This window comes from Fringilla coelebs (assembly GCF_963513975.1).
Source record: "Fringilla coelebs genome assembly, chromosome: 25".
Taxonomy (NCBI): Eukaryota; Metazoa; Chordata; class Aves; order Passeriformes; family Fringillidae; genus Fringilla; species Fringilla coelebs.
In genome coordinates, this window is record NC_140051.1 from 2893314 (window position 1) to 2916886 (window position 23573).

General features: G+C 50.3%; 1 protein-coding gene across 2 annotated transcripts in view; it reads left to right on the forward strand.

The window, feature by feature from the left end:
- The window catches only part of SORL1 (sortilin related receptor 1), a gene marked incomplete at its 5' end in the record, with an annotated part of 51347 nt that overhangs the window by 23863 nt on the left and 3911 nt on the right, over positions 1 to 23573 (forward strand). Inside the window, 26 exons of one of the 2 annotated variants that reach the window (XM_084221527.1) lie at positions 542 to 788; positions 1215 to 1353; positions 2384 to 2557; positions 2700 to 2813; positions 3859 to 3981; positions 4355 to 4474; positions 7091 to 7216; positions 7811 to 7918; positions 9366 to 9497; positions 9976 to 10107; positions 10726 to 10860; positions 11127 to 11282; positions 11631 to 11780; positions 12169 to 12297; positions 13713 to 13839; positions 14346 to 14515; positions 16019 to 16131; positions 16417 to 16521; positions 17697 to 17769; positions 18635 to 18717; positions 18966 to 19062; positions 19638 to 19822; positions 20942 to 21061; positions 21143 to 21307; positions 22107 to 22281; positions 22666 to 22772. In XM_084221527.1, coding sequence (XP_084077653.1) covers positions 542 to 788; positions 1215 to 1353; positions 2384 to 2557; positions 2700 to 2813; positions 3859 to 3981; positions 4355 to 4474; positions 7091 to 7216; positions 7811 to 7918; positions 9366 to 9497; positions 9976 to 10107; positions 10726 to 10860; positions 11127 to 11282; positions 11631 to 11780; positions 12169 to 12297; positions 13713 to 13839; positions 14346 to 14515; positions 16019 to 16131; positions 16417 to 16521; positions 17697 to 17769; positions 18635 to 18717; positions 18966 to 19062; positions 19638 to 19822; positions 20942 to 21061; positions 21143 to 21307; positions 22107 to 22281; positions 22666 to 22772 — 3505 coding nt within the window. The remainder of the gene's footprint in view (positions 1 to 541; positions 789 to 1214; positions 1354 to 2383; positions 2558 to 2699; positions 2814 to 3858; positions 3982 to 4354; positions 4475 to 7090; positions 7217 to 7810; positions 7919 to 9365; positions 9498 to 9975; positions 10108 to 10725; positions 10861 to 11126; positions 11283 to 11630; positions 11781 to 12168; positions 12298 to 13712; positions 13840 to 14345; positions 14516 to 16018; positions 16132 to 16416; positions 16522 to 17696; positions 17770 to 18634; positions 18718 to 18965; positions 19063 to 19637; positions 19823 to 20941; positions 21062 to 21142; positions 21308 to 22106; positions 22282 to 22665; positions 22773 to 23573) is intronic. The other variant, XM_084221528.1, reaches the window with a different exon arrangement.

Below are 23573 nucleotides of genomic sequence, written 5' to 3' on the forward strand. Positions count from 1 at the left end.
GCAAGGTGAACTGGGGGACAGGCACAGCACAGTCCTGCTCTGTGGAGCCCACTGTCACCACTGCATCCCCAACTAAGGCACCAGCTCCCTCAGAGCACAGATCACCAACTGTTAATTCCTTCCTGCCCATACATATCCATTAGTAAATAACTTTTCCTGCCCGTAAAACTGGTCTGGTCAGTGGGGGAAGCTGCAGTGATGCGTGAGAAACTGAGCTGTGCTCGAATTCAAGAGCCAAATCCGAGTTACATCTTTTTGGGGTTTGGCCTCAGCTGCGAATGTAAGCTCTGACAAACCAAAGCAGTTCATGGCAAGGTAACCTGCAGCTGCACTCCCACCACAGAGCTGGCAGCTCAAAAGCCTCTGTGCTGCTCATAAATCTGCTGGTGGTGCTCATTAGAATTGCAGAGCTCCCTGTTCAAAGGCATGTCGAGCAAGAGACGCGGAATGTGGAGCATTCCAACCTCTGCCTCTCCTAACCCCGATCCTTTTGAGGAGCTGCTCTGTGTGGATTTCGAGTAACCTCTCTGCCTGCTGCCAGGTTGATGTTCTGGACAGACTGGGGGGACTCCAGGGCTGGCATCTACAGAAGTGACATGGACGGGTCCCTGGCCGGCTGCATTGTCTCGGAGGGCGTGCGCTGGCCCAACGGCATTTCTGTGGATGACCATTGGATCTACTGGACTGAAGCCTATATGGACAGGATCGAGAGGGTGGATTTCAATGGCATGCAGAGATCTGTGATCCTGGACAGCCTCCCTCACCCCTATGCCATTGCTGTATTTAAGGTTTGTTTTCCCCGTTGTCATTTTTTCTGTAGCATGCAGGCTCTGAGGCTGGTGCTGGAGGAGCACGGGGCACACTGAATTTAAAGGATAGGGATGTCATTTGGAGCAGGCATGACATTTTGCCTCTCTCTCTGCTTCCCTGAAACATTCCCACAAATCCCTGAAAGGAGCAAGCAAGTGCAGCCCAATCCAGAACCAACATTCCCAAGCAGCTGCACTGCAATGCTTGCCACTCAGCAGATCACTCTCATTTCTGCTCAAATCCAACCTCAGACCTTCCTCTTCCTCTCCCCAGTGGGTTAGGGACACTTTTCACTCTCCATGTGTCCCCAGATCCAGTATTTAGGCTGATGAGTGCAGGTAGCACTGATGAGCATGGCCCTGGTGGTGCCTCTGCTCACACTGAGAGCCAAGCCTGTGTTTCAGAATGAAATCTACTGGAACGACTGGTCACAGCTGAGTATTTTCAGAGCATCCAAAACCAGCGGCTCCAGGATGGAGATCTTGGTCGGCCGACTGAATGGGATCATGGATATGAAAATCTTTTACAGAGGAAAGACAACAGGTAATGATGCAGATGATCCTCCCTGGGATTTAGAAATGTGTTCATCCCCCATTTCCACAGGTTCCCAGCCCCCTGGGCCATCCTGGCTTGCATTTCCTGACCACCCATTCCTGCAGGGCTTGAGGCTTTCAGGAATGAGTTTCATGAGGGACATATTCTGCTTTTGGCTGCCAGGAGAGAGAGCTCACAGTTTGTGTCAGATCCTGGCTTTTCCATCAAAGTGTTGTATAGACCAAAACCCGCAGGATTTCAGGGCTGCCCCAACTTTGCCCTCCTTTAATCATCTGTCTACATTGTGACAAGGCAGTGCTGACCCCCGTGGGCTGTTTGTACCCATTTCCAGATGGGTACCAGACCACTGAAGGGCTTTAGACTGGAGGGACAAGAGGCACTCTGGGGGTGTAACTGACATCCTTTGGTAGACCTCCAAAGCCACTCGGATGAGCTGTGTCCCTTAAAGGCCAATCCTTCCCCCTTGAAGGCCCTCAAACTCCCTGGAGATGGCTCTGGGCATTCCTAGGGGTGAGCTCAGCACTCAGCCCTGCAGAGATGGCTCCTAAGGGGGTCTGAACCCAAAGCAGGTGACACTGGGGCTCCTGTGCCTCAGTCCTGGGGTGGCAGTGACACTGGGGCTCCTGTGCCTCTCTCCTGGGGTGGCAGTGACACTGGGGCTCCTGTGCCTCTCTCTTGGGGTGGCAGTGACACTGGGGCTCCCGTGCCTCTGTCTGGGGTGGCAGTGACACTGGGGCTCCTGTGCCTCTGTCTGGGGTGGCAGTGACACTGGGGCTCCTGTGCCTCTCTCCTGGGGTGGCAGTGACACTGGGGCTCCTGTGCCTCTCTCCTGGGGTGGCAGTGACACTGGGGCTCCTGTGCCTCTCTCTTGGGGTGGCAGTGACACTGGGGCTCCTGTGCCTCTGTCTGGGGTGGCAGTGACACTGGGGCTCCTGTGCCTCTCTCCTGGGCTGGCAGTGACACTGGGGCTCCCGTGCCTCTGCCCTGACACTGTGCCCTTCCTCCTGCCCTGCTCCAGGGCAGAACGCCTGCATCACCAAGCCCTGCAGCCTGCTCTGCCTGCCCAGGTCCAACAACGGCCGCAGCTGCAAGTGCCCCGAGGGGGTGGCCAGCACAGTGCTGCCCAGTGGGGAGCTCAGGTGTGACTGTCCCCATGGCTACACCATGAAGAACAACACCTGCATCAAGGAGGGTAAGGTCCTGCCTGGCTCTTGCTGCTGCTCAGGGCTGAGGTGGCTTCTGCCATCACAAGAGGTCAGCATGACCTGTCCTCTGGCCCGTTTCTGGAAGAACAGCCTCATGCCAGCTTGTTTCTCTTGTCCCTCCTGCCCCAGAGAACACGTGCCTGCCCAACCAGTACAGGTGCTCCAATGGGAACTGCATCAACAGCATCTGGCAGTGTGACAATGACAATGACTGCGGGGACATGAGTGACGAGAGGAACTGCCGTGAGTGTCCTGCCCTGGGGTGTTGGCCTGGCCAGGCTCAGGGGGCTGCTGTGGTGGCACCTCAGCTGGTGCTGCACGCTCCTTTCGCAGGCAGGGAGAGCAAGAGGCTCTCTGGGGGTGTAACTCAGCTCTTTGGTAACTCCCAAGGCAAACTGGATGGGTTTGTCACAGTCCCCTTGACCAGATGAGGCGTCAGTGTCTAAAATTTTGGTGAGGCTGATGCCAACTGTCTCTTGCACTAGTTGTCTTCTGAAGTTAATTGAGGGCACAGCCAATGAGGAAAAGAGAGCAGGCAGTGCTGACACGGGCCTCTTGCTGAGATAATAAATCAAGTTCACACATTAAAGATGGAGGTCACCTCTTTGAGCAAAGTTAGGAACTGCCAGTGTGTGCAGGAGGGGCAGATGCTCCACAGCTCTGCACAGCCTGAAGGGTTTGGATTAGTGCACTGTGGAAAAAGGACTGGGTTTGAAGTTAGGAATCACTGGAGGACCAGGAGAGAGGCTGCTTATGCCCATTTTGTACCAATGAGGAATTTATTTCCCTGTTAGCAGAGTCCAAGTTTGAGTTCAGTGGCTCCAGGTGTGGGAAAACCTCTCCATTCCTTGGAGAGAGGAGGTGCCACCTCCTTGGCACAGAGATGCTGCATTGGATAGCAACACTCATGGCCAGCTTCTCCCCTGCTTTGGCTGCCCTGTCTTGTCCCAGCAGCTGAGGTTTCAGTCCCCTTTGTGGAGAGCAGACAGCTCCACAGCCTTGGCTTCTTGCTCCCTGGCTTGGGAGTGGACATCAGGAGTTTCAGTCCTGATCCCCAGACAGAAAACTGACCCCTGTGCCCTCTGCTTTACATGGAGTGCCTAAAAATGGCACTAAAGTACAAGAACGGGAATTCAGGTTGGACTGGCAGGATTCTGTCCCTGTCCCTCCACTTCCCTGCACGCAGTACACACCCTCAGGCAGCAGAAACCATTTTCTAACCACCTCCTCCTCCTCCTCCTCCTCCTCCTCCTCCTCCTCCTCCTCCTCCTCCTCCTGTCTCCATCAGCAACCACCGTGTGCGACACCGAGACCCAGTTCCGCTGCCAGGGCTCGGGGACCTGCATCCCCCTGTCCTACAAATGTGACCTGGAGGATGACTGTGGGGACAACAGCGACGAAAGTCACTGTGGTGAGTGCCCCTCCTGCCCTGGGCACGGGTGGGCAGCTGCTCTCCAGCCCCTCTCTGTGCTGCTCAGAGCTGCTCTGGGGTGATGTAGGGGGAGATCCCCCTGTTCACCCAGGCTGTCTCCTCCTCATTTGCTGGGGACTGGGAAATGGGGGACAGGACCAGCATTTCCAGGGTGTTTGGGAATTAGGGACGTGTGAGAATGCAGGATCATCATGTACTGAGAAGTGAGGGACAGGAGAAGAGAACAAGGCCAGGTGCTGGTCCTTCTCCTCGCCATGTCCCAGCTGGGAGACTCCTGTGTTGTTATTACCCAGCTTTGCTGCTCTGCTCCTTGGGCATTCCCGTGACCTGAAGCCCAATATTTTGTTTGCAGAAGCTCACCAGTGCAGGAATGATGAGTTCAGCTGCAGCTCAGGGATGTGCATCCGTCTGTCCTGGATGTGTGACGGGGATAACGACTGCAGGGACTGGTCTGACGAAGCAAACTGCACTGGTGAGTGCTCAGGTGTCGCTCAAGAACCTCCTGCTGCTCCTAATTTTTACTTCCAGCCTGGGAGACTTCAGCCAGTGTCTTGTGCCTCAGCTTCCTTGCTTGTTAGAGCACCTTAGGGTGATGTGATGCTCCAAATCCAAGGATTTCTTTCCCCCAGGTTCACTGGGAATTTGCTGGCAGCTCTGAGATGCTCACACAGTGACCCAGCTTTGCTTTTTTACCTGCAAGATTACACCCACAGGCAAAGCTCTGTGGAATGGGAAGTGGTTTTGTGGCTGCTGAGCAGCCAAAGGGTTCTCCTGCAAAAAGAGCTCGTGTGTTGCAGGGAGGCAGCAATCAGGCTGGTGGGCACTGGCAGCATTTCACAGCTTTCACTCTGTTTCCCTGTCATTAATTAGGTGCAGAAAACAGGCACGCTCTTTGCAGCTCTCTCCACAGTTAGCTGATGTGAAGAAGAGGCAGGTTTAGTTTGGGAAGTTTAGTTTGGCGGTTTTAGTCCTCCTCTGGCAGCCTCTTTACCCCACAGGCTCGAAAACCTAAAGAGGGTGCCCTAAGCAGGGAGTCCCACATAGAAGACCCACTCTTGGCTTTACTTACAACTTGTACTAAAGCAGCCTGGCTGGCAGAAATAACCTTGTTCCCACTTTGTGCCTCCTGTGCAGCAAGACCTGTGAGCCTCACTGTGTGTTTGGAGTGGAAAGTCACAACACTCCACCCTCCTCACCACCACGGTGATGATGCTCCTCAGCAGCCTCCTGGGGTTAACACCCACACAGAGCCTTTTTCTCATCAGATTAAACAACAGATAGCAGTGCCTTGGCCTTTTCCACTAGAAACAATCAAGCAAAACTACCAACCAAACCAAAAACCTCAGTGTTTGCATGAGAAGAAACTTCTCAGAGTAGGCAGAGCAGCAGCCCGTCAGTGAAAGACACAGGGTTGTATACATGGGATATTTAAGATATAATACACAAGGTTGTATTGATCAAGCCATACATGGGATATTTAAGATATAAGACACAAGGTTGTATTGATCAAGCCATACATGGGATATTTAAGATGTAAGACACAAGGTTGTATTTATCAAGCCATACATGGGATATTTAAGATATAATACACAAGGTTGTATTGATCAAGCCATACATGGGATATTTAAGATAAAAGACACAGGGTTGTATTGATCAAGCCATACATGGGATATTTAAGATAAAAGACACAGGGTTGTATTGATCAAGCCATACATAGGATATTTAAGATAAAAGACACAAGGTTGTATTGATCAAGCCATACATGGGATATTTAAGATGTAAGACGCAGGGTTGTATTTATCAAGCCATACATGGGGTATTTAAGATAAAAGACACAAGGTTGTATTTATCAAGCCATACATGGGGTATTTAAGATAAAAGCAGTGCTTTCCATGGCATGGGGAGCCTGCAGGGACCAGGATCTGGGAATTTTGGCAGCAGCCTGGAGCCTTTGGGACAGAGAATGGCACCAGCTGCTGTCCTGGGGCTCTGGCACGAGGATTTAGAAATCCCTTTCAGGTCTTTGAGCTCCTCTTTCCTCACCCCTGTGGCATTTGCTGTGCCTGGAGCACCCAGGGCTGATCCTGGTCATTAGTATTCCATGAGTGTGGCTTTCTAAGAAGGTTTAATTTATATTGGTATCACTTATCTCTCGTATGAGTTTCTCCAGAGAGAATTACTACAGGAGAGGAACCTACTTCAAAAAGCGTGTCGGGTTTGTAAAGCCCCAAGTTGGAATTATCTAAGAGGATCACAATTATTTGAGGAACATTCCGTCTGACTTCACCGGGCTGCAATTATTGCTCTTATCTAAAATAATTACATTTCATGCTGAATACCTAATAGAATATTACTGCCAGCAGATTGTACTATTTTGAAATATCTGCGAGTGCATGTCACTCTCTAACCTAAAACTCAGGATCATGCCATTTAATTAAGTTGAACACTGCTTTTCTCAATAACTCTGAGTGCTCTCCTGCTCGAGGAGCAGGATTTGTCTCTGAAGTGACAACACAAACCAGGCTGCAACCCAGATACCCCACAGGCAGATATTTTCCTGACAGGAGCCTAAGGAAAACCCCCAGGGAGAATCGTATTTCTTGTTTGCTTTGGCAACATAGAAGAGCCTTGTTTGCCTTAATTAAAAGCTCTCTCTGACTCTGTCCTGCCCTGCACGGGGGACTCTGCAGCTCTGCCAAGCCCTGCTTGATCTCGGTGACATTTCTCACCATCTCTGGCACGATGCCACCGCTGTCACCTCTGCCCACGCACCCCAAGGACTGAGATCAAAGGGAGAGAGGCTGCTGACTTTGGGGAGAGCTTTGGGAGAGCTCTGCCCTGCAAAAGCCATCCCCGAGGCACAGCAGGCTTGTGAGCAAGAATGGCAGAGAGAGGGAAAGACCACGGAAAACTGGGACTCAAGGAATTCTCCTGCCTGGGCTCCAGGGGTGGTTGCTTGTGCTGGGACCCTGGTGGGAGATCCTGGGGCAGGGGAAGGAGCAGGGTGGCATTGTGTGGCCTGGTACTCTCAGCTCAGCTGGGGCACGGTGACAGCCCACACTCAGGTGTCCCCCTGCTCTGGTTCCAGCAGTTTATCACACCTGTGAGGCCTCCAGCTTCCAGTGCCACAACGGCCACTGCATCCCGCAGCGCTGGGCGTGCGACGGCGACGCCGACTGCCAGGACGGCTCTGATGAGGACCCTGCCAGCTGTGGTAACGTGTCCTGTGTGTGTGGGGGGGGCTCTGCCACGGGTGGGAGGGATTTCTGCACACCCACTGAGCTAAAACAGCAGCAAACTCAGGGGGGAGCCCCCACCCCACTAAAAACAATCACAGTGCGGAGGCAACCTATCGTAAATCAAAGGTGACTCCAACAAAGGGGAGAGAAGGATGAGGAGGACTCCATGGATATCAGAAGGCTAATTAATTATTTTATCATACTATACTATGGATATTTCATCTAAACTGAATCTGCCCTGCACTCACTCTTGCTCACAGCTGCACAGAGCTGCACTCCTCCCTGCACTCTCTCCTGCCTGTCCCGTGACAGTCCCACACACACACCTGGCCCTGACAGGCCAAGGGAACAAAACATCCTCCTGGGCAAACCATCTCCATATTGCATTCTGCTTTAGCACAGCACAGGCACAGCAAGCAAGATAAGAATTGTGTTTTCCTCCTTTTCTGCTTGTCTCACAACTTCTCTCATGTGAAAACCACAGCCAACCCTGGCTTTTTTTAGCTAATTAAAAGAGCTTTAACGAAACCCCGACAAACACACAACATCCACCCGATTCTGCATTTCAGAGAAGAAGTGCAACGGCTTCCAGTGCCCCAATGGCACCTGCATCCCCACCAGCAAGCACTGTGATGGCATCAACGACTGCTCCGACGCCTCGGATGAGCAGCACTGCGGTGGGTACCGGCTCAGGGCAGCTCTGGGGCTGGCAGCATGGAAGAACTCAAGTGCCTTGCTATGCACCCAGTTTGTTAGAGGAGGGGCAGGGGGTGAGGCTTTTCAGCCTTTGCTTTCCCTTCTTCTCCTCTGAATCTGTTACATCAGAATTGAGGATGTTCAGTTTGCCCTGAATGTTAAAGAGACAATCTTTCTGGTATTCAACCTGGTCAGCTTCCTCTAGACAGTCTGCTGCTTCTCTAGGATGAGGGCTGAGATTTCTAGACAAGCTGATGAGATCCCTGACCCAGGAGTGGAAAATCCTGAGTGGTGTAGGAAATGGGAGGATAAGGCCCAAATCCTGAAGGAATTCTCTGACCCTACAGTCTGGGACTTTCCACATGAAGAGATTCAGAACCCAGCAGAGGTGGGGGAATAACTGAAAGAGAAGTACTAGGATGACCCTAAGGAGAATTATTGCATGCTGCTAGATACTGCAGGGCAGCAGACAGAGGAAGGGCAGGGAGATAAATCAGCAGCTATCCCAGTCACTCAGGCTACAGCCAACACCCCAGGCTCAAAGCCAGCAGCTAAACCAGAGAGTGAGCCTAAGCCAGCAGCTAAACCAGACAATAAGCCTCAACCAATGGCTCAACCAGGACACTCTGTTAGCAGTTTGATCACTGATAGAGGGACAAACTGGCAAAATTTGTTTGTGGTTAGCAGTATTTAGTAAGCATTTGATGCAGATTAGGTTGAATGAGGTTACTTTGACATTGTTACCTCCAGAGCATCTCGAGTTTTTAAAGAAATGGTAATTGGGAAGAAATTATGATCTGCTGAGATGGATTGATATAAGCTGTAGGTCCTTCAGAAGCCTTGCAGTTCCTAAGGTTACATGTCTTTCTTCAACTCACCTTCCCTTGAAAGCAAAACCCAGGTTTGGCTTTCAAAAAAAAGTTTTTGAGAAAGTTTTAAAAAGTCAGGTTTTTGTCTTATTTTATCCAGAAAATCTAAACCACGTAGTTTAAGCATATTAGGTACTGTCTGAACCAGCTGTCTGCAGGTAAAAAAGCAAAGCTGCATTTTTTTTCTGCTTTGCCCAAGCCAGGAATGGCAGTAAAGCCACTTTACTCCACTGGGAGTAAAGCCCTGGGAGATAACGGGAAAGCCTCAGTGGGTCCCCTGTGAAATCGGCGGGTCAGCAAAAGGCACAGCCTGGGAGGACACTGCCAGGGTGGCACCAAACCCCTCCTGGTGCCTGTGCCCACCCTGAGGGGTGATCTGGGGAGGGCAGCCTGTGCAGGGGCACAGCTCAAACCATTTTTCTCAGGAACTCTCCGTAAATCCCCAAAATCCGCCCAGACCTGCACTCAGGCCCGCGCAGACCCCGGCGGGTGACACTGCTGTCTGCAAGGACGGCAGAGGTGCCACCCCTGTCCTCCTGTCCTGCCCCCATCCCTGCAGAGCCCCTGTGCACCCGCTACATGGATTTCGTGTGCAAGAACCGGCAGCAGTGCTTGTTCCACTCCATGGTGTGCGACGGCATCGTCCAGTGCCGCGACGGCTCCGACGAGGACACCGGCTACGCTGGGTGCTGTGAGTGCCACAGTGTCCCACCTCTGCCAGGGGAGGGTGGGCACAGCATCAAACAGAGCCCTGGGGACAGCCAGGGACACCAGCTATGCTGGGTGCTGTGAGTGCCACAGTGTCACACCTCTGCCAAGGGAGGGTGGGCACAGCTACCAGGGATGCCAGCTATGCTGGGTGCTGTGAGTGTCACAGTGTCACACCTCTGCCAGGGGAGGGTGGGCACAGCATCAAACAGAGCCCTGGGGACAGCCAGGGATGCCAGCTATGCTGGGTGCTGTGAGTGCCACAGTGTCACACCTCTGCCAGGGGAGGGTGGGCACAGCATCAAACAGAGCCCTGGGGACAGCCAGGCTACCAGGGATGCCAGCTCTCCTAAGAGGCGGCTCTAGACCTGCTTAGAAATCCGTGGTTACCTCTGAGTGTGTTCCTTCCTGCTCAAGCTCTCCTGAGGCCCTTGATCTTTACACCAAACCTCTCCCTGCAGCCCAGGACCCCGAGTTCCACCGGACCTGTGACCAGTTCAGCTTCCAGTGCCAGAATGGGGTGTGCATCAGCCTGGTGTGGAAGTGTGACGGGATGGACGACTGTGGTGACTACTCTGATGAAGCAAACTGTGGTGAGCAGCACCCCCAGGGCCTCCTGCCACCGCAGCTCCAGCTTCCTTTGGATTTCAGGAGCATGGAATAGTGTCTCCCTCATGTTCTCACTCGTGTGTGTGAGTGTAGCACATCACAGCCTGTCCTGCCTGGAGATCAGTGTCATTTCCCTCCTGCTGCAGGCAGGTGAAGTGAAGCCTGCAGAAAACCTGGCACATCTTGTGCTTGACTAACTCCTCTGTGACCGTATTTACTGCACAGGCTCCCAGCCCTGAGCAGACAGGCAGTTTGCAGCCAAACCCAATATTTACCACTGTTCCCTGGGTGGCTGTAGGAGCTGTACCCAGCCAGGCGAGGCAGCTGCAGCCTCATTTCAGAGCTGCAGGGTTTGCTCCTCCATTTCTGCCACGCTCTGGTGGATTCTGCTCTGGTTCTGAGACCAGGGGTGGTGTCTGGCCACGAAGAGCACAGACAAAGCAGTGGAGGCAACAGAGTGAGGGCTGGGAGGAGTGAGAATGCTGGGGATGAAGAGGAAGGAATGTGCTGGTGGTGCTCAGGTGATGCTCTCTGAGCTGCTCCCACCTCTGGGCTGTGCTGAGGTGCTTTTGTGGCTCACAGGACTCTCCTCTCCTTGCCAGAAAACCCAACAGAAGCCCCAAACTGCTCCCGGTACTACCAGTTCCAGTGTGGGAACGGGCACTGCATCCCCAACCGCTGGAAGTGTGACCAGGAGAACGACTGCGGGGACTGGTCTGATGAGAGGGACTGCGAGGGTAAGGACACGCTGACACGGACCTGACAGGGACTGGGACGTGCTGAAGGATCACTCTGCCTTCCCACAGCCCCCATGGCTCAAAAAATGCCCCGTGAGCGGGCACTTTCGGCCATCTTTTACTCCATATTTTTGGCTATCCTAATTACAGACACAACACAGGCAAAAACACCGAGCTTGTGATGCCTCACCTGCTTCCCCCTCGGCCAGCAGGGAGCTTACACAGGAGCAGGGAGCTCAGGTCAGCTGTCCCTGGTGTATTTTTAGGATCTCCAGTTCATCCCATTACCACGCTGATCCCCCCGACGTGCCTGCCCAACCATTTCCGCTGCAACAGCGGCGCCTGCATCATGAACAGCTGGGTGTGTGATGGCTACAAGGACTGCTCTGATGGCTCTGATGAGGAAGCCTGTCCCACCCCAAGTAAGCCCTCCTCTCCCTCACCCCTTCCCTTCTCCCAGATCACATCTGCAAGGAGTTCTGCCCTTTCAGGTTGCGGGGTTAGTTTGTGGTGTAAAATGTCCCCTGGCGCTGGGGTCACCCCCCAGCCCTGCCACCAGCTGGGACAGTGCTCCAGAGCAGCACCTTCCCTGCAGAGCAGAGGCTTTTCCAGCCCTCTGCAGTCGGCAGAGAGGATGGCCAAGGCGTCATCCCCATCACCTGCTGGATGGAAGGAGATTGCCATCTAGTGGAGCCGGGACTGGGGACAGCGCTGCTCCCTCCTGGTGGCGGTGCCAGCCCCGGGGCTCTCCTGCCTCTCTCTGTGTGCAGGACCCAACGTGACAGCCACGTCCCCAGCGCTCCCGGGACGCTGCAGCCGCTTCGAGTTCGAGTGCCAGCAGCTGCACAAGTGCATTCCCAACTGGAAGAGGTGTGATGGAGTCAGGGACTGCCAGGACAGCACGGACGAGAGGAACTGCCGTGAGTGTGGGCAGGGACAGGGTCACACCTGGAGCTTTTCCCTGGGGAGCTCCTTGTGAGGGTAGGGAAGCCTCTGGGGAGGCTTTGATTGCTGGGGAAATCCCTGCAGGAAAAAAAATCCTTTACAGAAAACAGAAATCCTTTACAGAAAAAAAAAAAAATTAAAAAGGATAAAAAGGCCAGGTGGTGCTATTCCCATTAGAAATCCAGTTGTTATTTGTCATGGGATGAGCTCCAGGTTCTCCTGAAGGTGCAGCCAGAAGGAGACACCCCAGTGTGTGACACATCAGCCTGAGCTCCATCCCTGACATGCAGCCACCTGCAAACATTCCAGTGCTGCCGAGGGAACTTCCCTGCCTCGAGTCCTGAACTGTTCTGCCTCTTTCAGCCACCCCAAGCAGCCTGTCCTGCCCCAGTGGCTTCAGGTGTGAGGATGGGGAGGCCTGCATCCTGCTGACAGAGCGCTGTGATGGGTACCTGGACTGCTCAGACAGCAGTGATGAGCGGAACTGCACAGGTGAGCAGCAGCCCTCTCCCATCCCTCACTGCCCGCTCCCTGTCAGCACACAGATGTGCTCTCCTGGCTGTGTCACCTTGCCCTCCCAACATCCTTGATTGATCTGCCTCTGCTCAGCTGTCCAAGCTCCCTCCTCACCCATTTATCACCAGCTGGGACAAACTTCCCAGCAGCTTCTACACTGACAATTTGTCTTCCAGCAGCCTCAGACACAGGGAAAAAAAAAATCATTTTGGGATGGATGGGAGCAAAGCTGGCTATTTTACACAGCCCACAGGTGAAATGAGTCTCCTGCTCTGCCCTGATTTGCAAGGTGACCCTGGGGACGTGGCACGTGCCCTGCTGCCATCCCTGGCTGTCCCTTGGTGGGGGCAGAGGGACAGAGCCCACCCTGGGCTGATAACAGGGATTGATCACTGCCTCCAGCCAGCCATGAGTTCAGCAGCTCCCCCACCAAACTGCTGGGGGGGCTGGGCATCAATCAGGTTTAGTTCTTTAATTAAATATTGATTGGGAGAGGCTCAGGGGAGGGGGAAGGAGCTGCTGAGATGCACAACTCAGCTGCTACACCAAGGGAAAACCATTTCTTTTCCCTTGGAAAAATTGCCTTGCCATGCTGTCCATGGCCCCACGTGCCTGCTGGATTCAATTCCAGCTGTTTAGGGAAAGCAAAACAGCAGCAAATTGCCCCTGCTCTGCTTGGCTTCTGCTCAGCACCAATGCTGAGCACCCCAGCAGAGCCAAACCACACAGTGGGATTTGGGCACAGAGAGAGAGGGAGAGCAGGGAGTGCCCTGGTGGGAGCAGAGCACGGATTTGGGGCATTTCAGATCAACACCTGCCATCCCCAGCCCTGCCAGGGCTGGGTTCCACAGAGCTTTTATCCCCTAAATGCCTCTGTGAAGGTCAGGCAGTGATTCAGCCACAGAGTTTGTGTCCAGGCAAGCCCCAAACCTGAATTACCAGCCTTTGCTTGGCCCTGCTGCTCAACACAAGATGTGATAAGGAAAATGCACAAAGAAAGGGCCTGGGTGGTGACAGGGACAGCACAGACTGATCACAGCAGGAGAAGGGGGACACTGAGCAGTTTGCACTCACACAATTCCAAAATTCCCAGTCATTTCATCAACAGCCACACTTTATCTTTCCTTAGGAGAAAGGGGATGCTTGCCTGATGCAGCATGAAGACATTTTGGGTAGAACTCAGAGCCCCAGGGGTAAATCCCTGCTCTGAGCTGCCCTCTGTGAGCCCAGTCTGATAAACCACACATCTCATCTAAGTGGTGCAGACACCCCTTCAGTCAGTGCTGTCCCTGCCTCCCCTGTGTTGGTGTTACAAACAAAGCTCCTGTTCCTCTCCTGGGCATAGGGCTTGTTTCCCTGCAGTAAATTCACCTTTCCCATTCTCTGCTCAGATGACACAATCGTGTACAAGGTCCAGAACCTGCAGTGGACAGCTGATTTCTCTGGTGATGTCACCCTGACATGGGCTCGGCCAAAAAGGATGTCCTCGACCTCCTGTGTCTACAACATCTACTACAGGTACATCATCCCTCCCCTGCTGCTGTGGCAGGTAAAAAGGTCAAGAATGAGCACAGGTGTGCCTGTATTTACTGCACAGAGCTGCACAGAGTCAGGCCTGAAACATTCAGAGCTCCTTAATCAAGTTCTGCTTGGAAAATTTAATATTTGGTAGCAAAAGAGACACAAAATAGATGCACCCAGAGGGAATTTGGGACAAACTGCATTGGTTTCCTCCTTGACCATGTGCTTAGACAGTAAAGTTGTTATATTCATTGTTTTTTTTCCACTTGTCTTTGTGGGACATTAAGAGCAAGAACAAAGGTAATAAATTTGAGCACAAGAGTTATAGAAAAGCTCAGGGGCTTATAGGTCACCTAGCCATGGTCAGTTCAGGCTTTCCAGCGGCATCTTTTCAAGATTGCTGGCGTGGCACTACCAAAATGAGCAGCAACCTTTTGAAATGGTTCCATTTTTTGGGACAAATCCCTGTGTCCTGTGCTAAAAAAGCCCATCCTGCCCCTCAGGATGGTCGGTGAGAGCATCTGGAAGATCCTGGAGACCCACAGCAACAAAACCAACAGCGTTCTGAAAGTCCTCAAGCCCGACTGCAGCTACCAGGTGAAGGTGCAGGTGCAGTGTCTGAGCAGGGTCTACAACACCAACGACTTCATCACGCTGCGGGCGCCCGAAGGACGTAAGCACAGCTGCCTCTGCCACCAGTGCCTGCCAGATTTGGGCTGAATTCCATTGATTTGGGCTGAATTCTATTGATTTGGGCTGAATTGCATTGATTTGGGGTGAATTGCATTGATTTGGGCTGAATTGCATTGATTTGGGCTGAATTTGGGCTGAATTATATTAGCAGGGAATGCCCCAACCAAGGCAGGAGTGATGCATCTGACTCCATGTTCTCAGAATACTGTTATACTCGAAAACTATTAATATATTATATATATATTACATATATATACAATATATTATGTATATTATATTATTATTAATAATATAATTAATATAATTCTTACATATATTAATTATATTATATTATTATTAATAATATATTATATATACTATTATATATTCTACTATAACACTAATACTATATTTATAATACTATATTATATATATATAATATATATAATATATATATTATATATATTATAATATATATCTCTCTCCATGTTCTCAGAATACTATATTATACCATAATACTATTAATATATTATATATATTACATATGTGTGTATATAGTATATATATGTAATATATATACTATATTTTATTATATTATTAATAATAATATAATTAATATAATTATTACCTATAATTAATATAATTATATATAATATATATTATATATGTGTGTATATATGTATAAATATGTAATATATATACTGTATTATATATTTTATTATTATTAATAATATAATTAATATAATGACTATATATTGCCATATATTATATTATTAATAATAATATATTATATAGATACACAATATAATACTATATTTATAATACTATATCATATTAAAGAATACTGTACTATACCATACAATACAGAAAAGATACTGAATGCTAAAAAGATGATAATGAAAACTCGTGACTCTTTCCAGAGTCCCAACACAGCTTGGCCTCAGTTGGCCAAACAGTCAAAACCACTCACACCAGAAATGCAGTTAAACAATCACCTGTGGGTAAACAATCTCCAAACACATTCCACATCAGCAAAACAGAGGAGAAGCAAGTGAGATAAGAATTGTTTTCCTTTTCCCTAAAGCTTCTCAGCTTCCCAGGAGAAAAATCCTGGGTGAAGGGATTTTTTTCAGAGAATGTGAATGCCACAGGGCTGAAAAGTAGAGATATCCCTGCTATGAACAGAAAGGGTCTTTCCATGGGCTTGGGAATTCACAGAATTCACAGAATTCACAGAATCCCTGGGTAGGAAGAGAGCTTCAAGATCATCAAGTCCAGCCCAGCCCCAACACCTCAACTAAACCCTGGCCCCCAGTGCCACATCCAGGCTTTTTTAAACACACCCAGGGATGGTGACTGCACCACCTCCCCGGGCAGAACATTCCAGAACTAGAATTGTTCTGCCGTGGGAGAAAGGGCCATCCACCCCTTTGTCCCAATTTTTCAGGGAGATGCTGCTCTTCCCCTCACGCTCTGGCACTGATATTTCCCTTTCTCTCACCAGTGCCAGATGCTCCCCTGAACCTCCAGCTGTCCCTGAAGAAGGAAGCCGAGGGTGTGGTGATGGGCTGGTGGAGTCCCCCCGTGAACGCCCACGGCCTCATCCGGGAATTCATCGTGAGTGCTCTGCCCCTGGGGCTGAGCCCAGCTCCGTGGCATGGGGACACAGCACACAGCCAGCTGCAGGGGGGTGGGCCTGGAATGGCACATTTTGGGGAGGAAATCTGCTGGGAGCATCAGGCAAGTTGGGAGAAGGAATGCTGTAGGCAGCGCCACAGCCCTGGAGCTGTTAATTTCTCCCTTTCCGAGATGCCGTGCTTCTTTCTGCTGGCATTTTGTCTCAGAGGGACCTGCTGGCCTGTGGTATTTTTGAGCACTCACACCTTGTTCTGGTGCTCCTAGGTGGAATACAGCAGCAGCGGATCCAAGGAGTGGTCATCCCTCAGAACCACCAAGAACTACACCGAGATCAAGAACTTGCAGGTCAACACTCTCTACACAGTCAGAGTGAGTATTTCCAAAGCTCTCTCAGGGTAATTCCAAAGCTCCCTCTCAGAGTGAGTATTTCCAAAGCTCCCTTTCAGATTGAGTATTTCCAAAGCTCTCTCAGAGTGAGTATTCCAAAGCTCTCTCAGAGTATTTCCAAAGCTCCCTCTCAGAGCAAGTATTTCCAAAGCTCCCTCTCAGAGTGAGTATTTCCAAAACTCTCTCTCAGATTGAGTATTTCCAAAGCTCCCTTTCAGATTGAGTATTTCCAAAGCTCTCTCTGAGTATTTCCAAAGCTCCCTCTAAGTGAGCTCTCATTCCTGAGTGGCCTAAGTCCTGCACAGCCAAAAACTTGCTAAAAAAAAATATTTTGTTAAAAAACCATCTTGTTCAAGCCCTGCCCTTTAATGCCAACCCACAGCACCACTGCTAATGTCTATAGTTCCAAGGCCCTTGATCGGCTCCATTGTCCCACAAGGCCAGGCTGGATTACAAAACCCTCCCTGCTAATTGCCCACTCCAATGTCACTGCAATTGCACTGGATGTGGGCCAGAGATAAATCTGGTCCTTGGTGTATCAGTGGGAAAAGCAGCAGATCTGCCTGTGGGGAATGTCTGCACAGGGGAGAGGCTGGGTAATTATAGACAGAAGTAATAAGAATAGGAAATGAAAGTCTGCACAGCGAGCCCTGGGAAATGAGTGCTTTGCCACTGTCCATCCTCCTGAGCTCTGGGGGAAGTTCACTGCGAGGGGGATGAGCCCCCTCCTCCAAATCCGTGTTATCCTCACAGCTGGCTGGAGGCTTTCCCCCCGTGGCATTCCTTCCCAATAGAACCCATCCCCAGATAAATCTTTGGAAGTATTTCAGGGCTGGCATGTTCTCCCCTGGCGTGGCTCTCACCTACTTCATGGCCCGTGGAGTCCCCAGCTCCTTATCTCGATGGGCTCCTCAAAGATCCCATCAGAGAGCAGTTATCTGCACAGAGGCTGCACCTCCCTCCTCTCAGATTCCTTTAATTGACTTTAAGCAGTCGGCTTTATCTCTGCATTAAGCATTTTATTGCCGAGCAATTAAGCTTTTGTTTGCTTCCAAGTCCTTTTCCCAGGAGCCCCGCCAGGTCTGTAACCTTGCTCTCACCTCCCCTCTCTGTTTGCGCTGTAAAAATGTTGCTCATGCTCCCTCTCCTTTCCAAAGGTTGCTGCGGTAACCAGCCGAGGGGTGGGAAACTGGAGTGAATCCAAGTCCATCACCACGGTCAAAGGCAAAGGTAAATGCTGTTGTTTGGGTCAGCTCAGAGGAGGTGGCCACAAGGCAGAGGAGCAGCCTGAAATATCACCAGAGCCACCTCCCTGGCCTTTATTCTCCCTGCTGAGCCTTTCACAGCTTTGCTGTTAAAAGTGACCTGTAAAAAGTGAATTTTTCCCTCATCCTGAGCTGCCTCAGAGTTCAGTGGCATCTCTGGAGGGGTCACTGCCTCATCCTCTGAGCTCTGTGGCACAGGGGATGGATGTGCTGCCCTGGAACTGAGCAAGAGCCTGTCCCCTCTCTCCCAGGCTGCAGACAGATTCTCTCAGACTTTTGTAGGCCAAATTCTGCCTCCAGATAGACAAGAAATTACCAACTCCGTCACTCTCACTCTACAAGGATGCTGGCTCATCCTTCTCCCTGTTAGGTCACAATTATTGTGGCTCCTCCTGCAGGTTTAGACCAAAAAAGACCTGCAGGTTTAGACCACAGCTCCCAAGAACTATCACAACACCACAGTCCAACAAGCAGATAAATTCAAACAGCACAGTAAATAATTTCCTTCCCAACCTGTTTTTTTGGGTTTTTTTTTAAGAAAAGTCTTTTGAAGTCATTTGTATTCATGCCAAATTTTTCATCCAAACTTATGCCCCTGCATCAGAATTGTCTGCTAATTTGTCAGATGAAAGAAGGGAAAGAAAACACCAGGCTACTCAAAGTGTGGGATTCAGATAATGTGAATTACCTGACGTTAGAAAAACAGAGGTGGAAAGAACAGAAACAGCTCTGACTACAGGCACCGACAGCTCCTGATCTCCCTCCCCTCTCAAAAAATATTTTTATTTCTTTGTGCTGTGCTAACAGGTCTTTCTTCTCTTTCCTCCCAGTCATTCCTCCCCCTGTCATCCACATTGAGAGCTACAGTGAGGACTCCATAAGTTTCAGCCTAAAAATGACCACGAATATCAAGGTTAGAGTTTTTCCCTTTCCATCTGAGCTGGGGAAATGGTGAATAGTGGCTGGGAGAAGCTGTCACCCACTGAAGCATTGCAATTATCAGTTATTTTGTGCCAAATCATTTCTTCCTGCTCCCAAACTGCCCCAGGGCTCTTAATTGGGATGGAAAATACAATGCAAGGACTGTCAGGGGTCTGACAGTAACCCTGGTTCCCTGTGTGCATCAGCTGAGCTGTTGGCTCTGTGTCCTTGGCTTGACAGGTCAGTGGCTACGTGGTCAACATCTACTGGACATTTGATAGCCACAGGCAGGAAAAAAGGACTCTGGTCATAGAAGGAGAAAAGTCCATCCAAAAAGGTAAATTCTGCTCAAAATAGAAAGCTTTGCTTTGGTCAACACCAAGCAGAAGGATTTATGAGAGGTTATAGAGTTATTTTATTTCTTTTTTGCTACTAGTAGTTCTGTTTAAACAATCCTGTTTAAATCTGGACAGGACAAAGCAGCAAATTCCCTGTTCTGAAGACTTGGAGATTTCAAGCAGCTTTGAGATTTACCCCCAGAGCTGCACTAGTCCTTTCTCATCACAAGGGGTTTTGTTTGTTGTTCCATTTTTAATCTGCCAAAAGGGAGTAGAAACAGAACAAGGATTTCTTGGGCTTGCATACAACACATGTCCCTGTTAATCACATTTCTGGTTTGGGAAAATCTCAGTGTGGATATGTGAAATCATCCAGGCACAGAAAAGCAAGGCTGGGTGGGATTCTAGAGTCTCAGGTGCTTCTGTGTAAAGGAAATTACTGCAAAATCATGAGAGCACAGCCCAGGAGAGGCAGGCTCCTGTCTGTTTGTGCTGCTGACCCTTCCCTCGTGCTCCCACCTGCTCTTGCTGTGCTTTGCCCCACCTGACAGTGCCCCTTTCTCTTCTTGCTCAGTGGCCAATCTGACAGCGCACACCCCCTATGAAATTTCCGCCTGGGCTAAGACGGAGCTGGGTGACAGCCCCCTGTCCTTTGTGCACGTGGTGACCAGGGGCACCAGGCCTGTGTCCCCCAGCCTCAAGGCCAAGGCCATCAACCAGACGGCCGTGGAATGCAGCTGGACTGGCCCCAGGAACGTGGTAAGGCACCGACCCTTCCCTCAGCAGCCACCCTGGGCTCCAGCTCAGAGCCTCAGAGCAGCACACAACCCCCCTGACATCAGGAGAATTTGTTTGGATTGACTTCCAGAGCCCTGAAAATTCTGGGGATAATGAGGGAAAGAACCTCCTGCCTTTTGAACAGAAGCAAAGCAAGGCTTCTTGTCTGTTTGTTGCAGTGAGAAGTGGCTCAAACACAGACAAATGCTCCAGCAGCCTTTGAATCAACTGCTGTTACCTGAGCTGAGCTCAGGGGTTTTGGGTTGGGAGTTCAAGGGAAAATGGGCAGATTGAAATTGGGCAAGACAGAGGGAAAAGCAGGGAAAAGGGTCTCTGCTTCATCCCCTAAAAAGTGACAGCCAGTGGGAAATGGATTTGTGGAAAATTCTCAAAGTCTGACAGAAGTCTATTTCCTAATTACAATACATTATAAATGCTTCTTAACCTATCAACTTTTACCACACCATACTGTAAATACCTTAAAACCAATAATCTAAAATTACCCCATGTAATTCCTACTACAGTACATCTTTCATAGTTCTATTTCTCCAAAGTATCTAGTCTTATGTACAAAACCATCCTTTAAAACTTGTTTCTAGCTCCATTTCTCTCTCAACGGTATCTGTCCTATTCCATGACATTTAAGTCAACATTTCTCCAAAATATTTAGTCACATATATAAAACCATCCTTTAAAACTTGTTTCTCATTCCATTTCTCTCTCAACAATATCTGCTTCTAGCTCCATTCTCTCTCAATAATATCTGTTTCTAGCTCCATTTCTCTCTCAACAATGTCTGTTTCTAACTCCATTTCTCTCTCAACAATATCTGTTTCTAGTTCCATTCTCTCTCAATAATATCTGTTTCTAGCTCCATTTCTCTCTCAATAATATCTGTTTCCAGCTCCATTTCTCTCCCAACCACATGCATCCTATCCCATGGCATTTCTAAGTCAACATTTCTTGTCTCAACCTTTACACACAGATACACCCCACGTAAACCTTCTGTCGGACTTTGAGAATTTTCTCCAAATCCATTTCCCACAGCAGCCAGTGGATGCTGTGCCTTGTGCCAATCCCTGCTGCTCTTTTCCTCCTCAGGTCTATGGAATTTTCTACGCCACATCCTTCCTGGAGCTGTACAGGAGCCCCCACAACAGCACCACGGGCGCTCACAACGCCACGGTGCTGGTGCAGCGCGACGAGCAGTACCTGTTCCTGGTGGGCTCCCCTCCTCCTCCGCCCTCTGCCCTTCCCTGGCTCCCCCAGGACGCTGCCCTGACCTCTGTGCCTCCCTCCCAGGTGCGGGTGGTGTCTCCCTACCAAGGGCCCCCCTCTGACTACGTGGTGGTGAAGATGATCCCGGATAACCGGCTGCCGCCGCGCCACCTGCACGCCGTGCGCACCGGGAAGACGTTCGCCGTCATCAAGTGGGAATCGCCCTACGACTCGCCCGACCAGGACATGGTAACCCCTCACAGAGCCTCCTCCTGGCCCTGTGCTCACAAAACCCTGCTCCAAACACAGAGCCTCGCCTTTCTTCTGCTGGAGAAAGCCTGAGGTCGGGTCTGCGCTCCGCATAAAATTGTCGGCAAAGTGCGGACACCTCCAACATCCTCGTTCCCTCCCTGCTGGCCATCAGCTCAGGAGTGGAGCATTTAAAAAGAGCCAGGTCTGGGATATCTGCGCCTGACCAAGCCTTAAAACAGCCCTGGGCATGTGCCAAAACACCTTTCTGGGCTTTGGCTCTGCCCAGGAGGGTAAGGCTGGGCCGGGGCACTGCTCCTGCCTCAGCAAAGCCCAGTTCTGTTCTCTGCCATGCTGGAATACACTCAGGTCTCGCTCCATTGAAGGCCAGTCATTTTCTCAGCAAGCTTTCCCCTCCCATTCTGCTCCAGAGACTTTACCAACAAAGCTTTGGAGGTATAAACCTTCCCAGCAGAGCTGGAAACTCTGGCAGGGCAGGGGTTTGCCTTGCATCCTTTTGATTCACTGAGAAATACAACCTGAGGTTTTCCTCCTGCTCTCATCTGTTGCACTAACTGCATTTTCTGTATCAGTAAATGCTGATTTTTTCTTTCAGTAAATGCTGATTTTGGGCAGAGATCCAGAAAGAAGCTTGGAATTTTGTTCCCCAGGCTTTCTGTAAAGCTCAGCCTTGGTTTAAAGCAAATTTTACCTGCCCTGTCTAATGTCTTACACTGTTTAGCTGAAATCCTGCAGGAAAATTAGATTTTTTTTTTCCATCCATTTCCTTTCCCTCCAGCTCTATGCCGTGGCAGTTAAAGATTTGGTGAGGAAAACAGATAAAATCTACAAAGTGAAAAGCCGGAACAGCACGGTGGAGTACACCATAAGGAAACTGGAGCCAGGAGGGAAATACCACGTGATTGTCCAGCTGGGAAACATGAGCAAGGAATCCAGCATGAAGATCAACACAGGTGAGGGACACGACACCCATCCTGGAGGCTGCAGAAATGTTCCTGCAGCTCCTGGTGCTGTCCCACAGGCAAAGCCCAATTTTGGGAGGGGAGGTGGTTACACCCCCAGAGAGCTTCTCAAGTGATATCCAATGTTCTCCTCCTGATAAATGGAGAGGGGAAATGCACCAGTTTGGCTGTGTACACATCATCAAGTACCATCACAGCCCTACCAGTGAAAAATTCCTCCTGCATCCTTCTCCTCCAGCACATCCCTTTTCCAAGCAGAGTGTTGTTCTGATCCCCAGAAAACCCCACTCACTTTCAGAATTTACTCCATTTGTGTAAGAGGAAATTGCCACCAGTGCTACAACCTCACCTCCTGCCACTTTTTCCCACTTGCAGTCCCCCTGTCTGCACCGGACGCCTTAAAAATCATCACTGAAAACGACCATATTCTGCTTTTCTGGAAGAGTTTGGCACTGAAGGAAAGTAATTTCAATGAAAGCCGGGTAAGTTTTGCTGTGCCTCCCGTCCTACAGAAAATCCTGGAGCAGAGTCAGTGCAAGGCTCCTTTCACAGGCTCTGAAATCCATCCTGTCCTTGGTGAGCCCTCTAGAAGGGCTCACTAAAATTCATGTCATGGCTGAGGATCTGAAGCTGATAGATCCAATCAGTCACCTTTAGGAACATAATTAGCCTGCTAGAAAAGGACAATTGTCCCCTGTGTGAAAGGACAGGGAATAGGACACTGCCCTGACATGCCAGGAAGTCTGAAAGTTGTTATTCAGACTTGGATTGAAAATCTGTCAAATGTTGTCTATCAGAGCACGGGCAGGGAGAAAACTGCACCAAAAAAGCCTTCACCCTCCTGGACTCTGTGCTTGGGTGGGTGCTAAGGACAGAGTGAACCAGACAAACCAAACCAGAGTCATTTAGGTTGGAAAAGCTCTCCAAGTTTGGGTCCAAGCTGTGCCACATCCCCGCCTTGTCCCCAGCCCAGAGCACTGAGTGCCACCTCCAGTTGTTTCCTGAACACCCCTAGGCATGGGTACTCCACACCTCCCTGGGCAGCCCTTCCAATGTTTAACAACCCTTTTAAGGAAGAAATCCTTCCTGATGTCCAGCCTGAGCCTCCCCTGGCACAGCTCGATGCTGTGTCCTCTCATCCTCTCACTTGGCAGAAGAGAAATCTCTCCTCCCTGAACTGGCCAAGGTCAGTGCACACCAGCAGGGCTTCCTGGAGGAGGCTCCACCTTGCTCCCTCCCAGCTGACAGCCCAGAAAGGTTCATCCAAGCCAGATCCAGGAGGA